Genomic DNA, 1,726 nt, shown 5'->3' with positions numbered 1-1,726 from the left:
TAAATAAATATTATACATTAATATATTTCATATAAATATTATATAATAATGTAATAAAGATTTTTCAACTCAAAAATACTTTAAATTATTACGAATTACTTGACTCAAACAGGTCTACACCAACATCCTCAGGGAAATGGACTATTTGATGGAGGAATTTGGAGACACTGAAGGCCCTCTTTGGTGCCAATTCATTCATTACCATCAGTCTGATTCAACTATAATCTTGGAGAACTTGAAGGTTAGTGTCGACTATGTACGATACGTAAACCGATACCATAGAAATCAACTCTATGCAAGTATTTTCTAGGCCTCAGGATTCACAACAGTCAACCGTACCGAAGGACAGAACCTAGACCAAGCAAGATTGGTCCTCAGGAGCCTTGGGCGATTCCATGCGATGGCCAAAGTCTTAGAAGACAGAGGACTCCTTTCCAAAGATGATTATAAACCGTACCCGATGATACATGATGATGTTTACATTCGAAATACTTCCTATGGAGGCATTCAGGCTCTCATTAAGGGAATGCGAGAAGGTTGGGGAGAAGAATGGTAAATATTTAACAATAATAGCCAAAACTATATTTCTCTATTGCTTTATTATACTTACATCCAAGAAAATTATAAATAAGATCATACTTGTTAATGAAAATAATAATTGATCATGTTTGTTTGATGGCTATGATTTGTATATACTATAATAATAAACGATCACAACATAAACATTGCTGAAAATGCTGTTAGATTGTGCCTTGGGGTGGAAGAATAGACCACCCCGGAATTCAGTGCCCCCTCAGTTGGGTTCTTATTAAGGCTATCATTTATAAGACTTATTTTTTTTTTAAAAACTCTGTTTTGTTGAAGATAAGTAATTAAATCTGCCTTTATTTTAGGGCATTAAGTAATGTATATTGTTTAAATACTCATTTACGCAATATATGCAGAAGTAGAAGAAAACAATAAAATAACAGAAAAAATAAAAAAAATGTAAATAATAACATTTGTACTGAATTAAAAAATAAAAAAAATCAAATATAAAATAATAATGATAAAGGAATCCATAAATAAATGATAAGACTATCTTGTTTTGCTCAAATAAAAATATGAATCTATATCAAAAGTATAGAAAAACAAAACTTATCACATAAAATTCAATTTAAGTAACAATAAAATTATTTTTAAATTTATTTTTTGATATTTACAACTGTACATAAAATACATCAAGTAAATTTGAGGAAATCATAATGGTATGGTACAAGCATGTACAGAAACTACCAATTGGTAGCACTCTAAAAACATTTTTACAATATTAGTTCTCGAGGGCATCTTCTTTTCAGACGCCTCGGCGGATTGTCCGGAATAAAAGAGGGAGCAATATTAGAAACTAATGGGTTTGAGGGGTTAGGGAGTTTGTAATGGTAGGGTTGATATCTGGTTCGGGCTAGGTCGGTTACAAATGGAACATTAAGGTCTACTTGGAAGTTTTAATTTGTGACAAAGTAGGAAGACTGTAGGATTTTACGAAGGATTTTGGATTGCAAGGCTTGGATACGAGACGAGTTTGCAGGTTTAGTGTGCTATGTACTAGTAGCTGATTTACTTGGGATGCCAGGATAATCGCTGAAGGCAATTATCCAAAAATAAGTTAATTAATTGATTATAAATTGAGTCCTAAAAATCTATTATTATAATTGGATTCCTTTCCAAAGGCTGTTTGTGTGTTTAC

General features: G+C 31.8%; 2 protein-coding genes across 3 annotated transcripts in view; both read left to right on the top strand.

The window, feature by feature from the left end:
• LOC112211838 (uncharacterized) overlaps nucleotides 1-1,726 on the top strand; it is a 157,986-nt gene that overhangs the window by 79,418 nt on the left and 76,842 nt on the right. For both annotated transcript variants that reach the window (XM_067053358.1, XM_067053362.1), the window contains exons 6-7: nucleotides 113-241; nucleotides 311-552. In XM_067053358.1, coding sequence (XP_066909459.1) covers nucleotides 113-241; nucleotides 311-552 — 371 coding nt within the window. The remainder of the gene's footprint in view (nucleotides 1-112; nucleotides 242-310; nucleotides 553-1,726) is intronic.
• The window catches only part of LOC106686165 (uncharacterized), a gene marked incomplete at its 3' end in the record, with an annotated part of 82,208 nt that overhangs the window by 10,428 nt on the left and 70,054 nt on the right, over nucleotides 1-1,726 (top strand).

This window comes from Halyomorpha halys, unplaced genomic scaffold (assembly GCF_000696795.3).
Source record: "Halyomorpha halys isolate HHAL.00 unplaced genomic scaffold, Hhal_1.1 Scaffold786.1, whole genome shotgun sequence".
NCBI classification, from domain to species: Eukaryota; Metazoa; Arthropoda; class Insecta; order Hemiptera; family Pentatomidae; genus Halyomorpha; species Halyomorpha halys.
The sequence above is the reverse complement of the archived record's forward strand: the minus strand, read 5'-3'. Positions and strand labels throughout refer to the sequence as shown.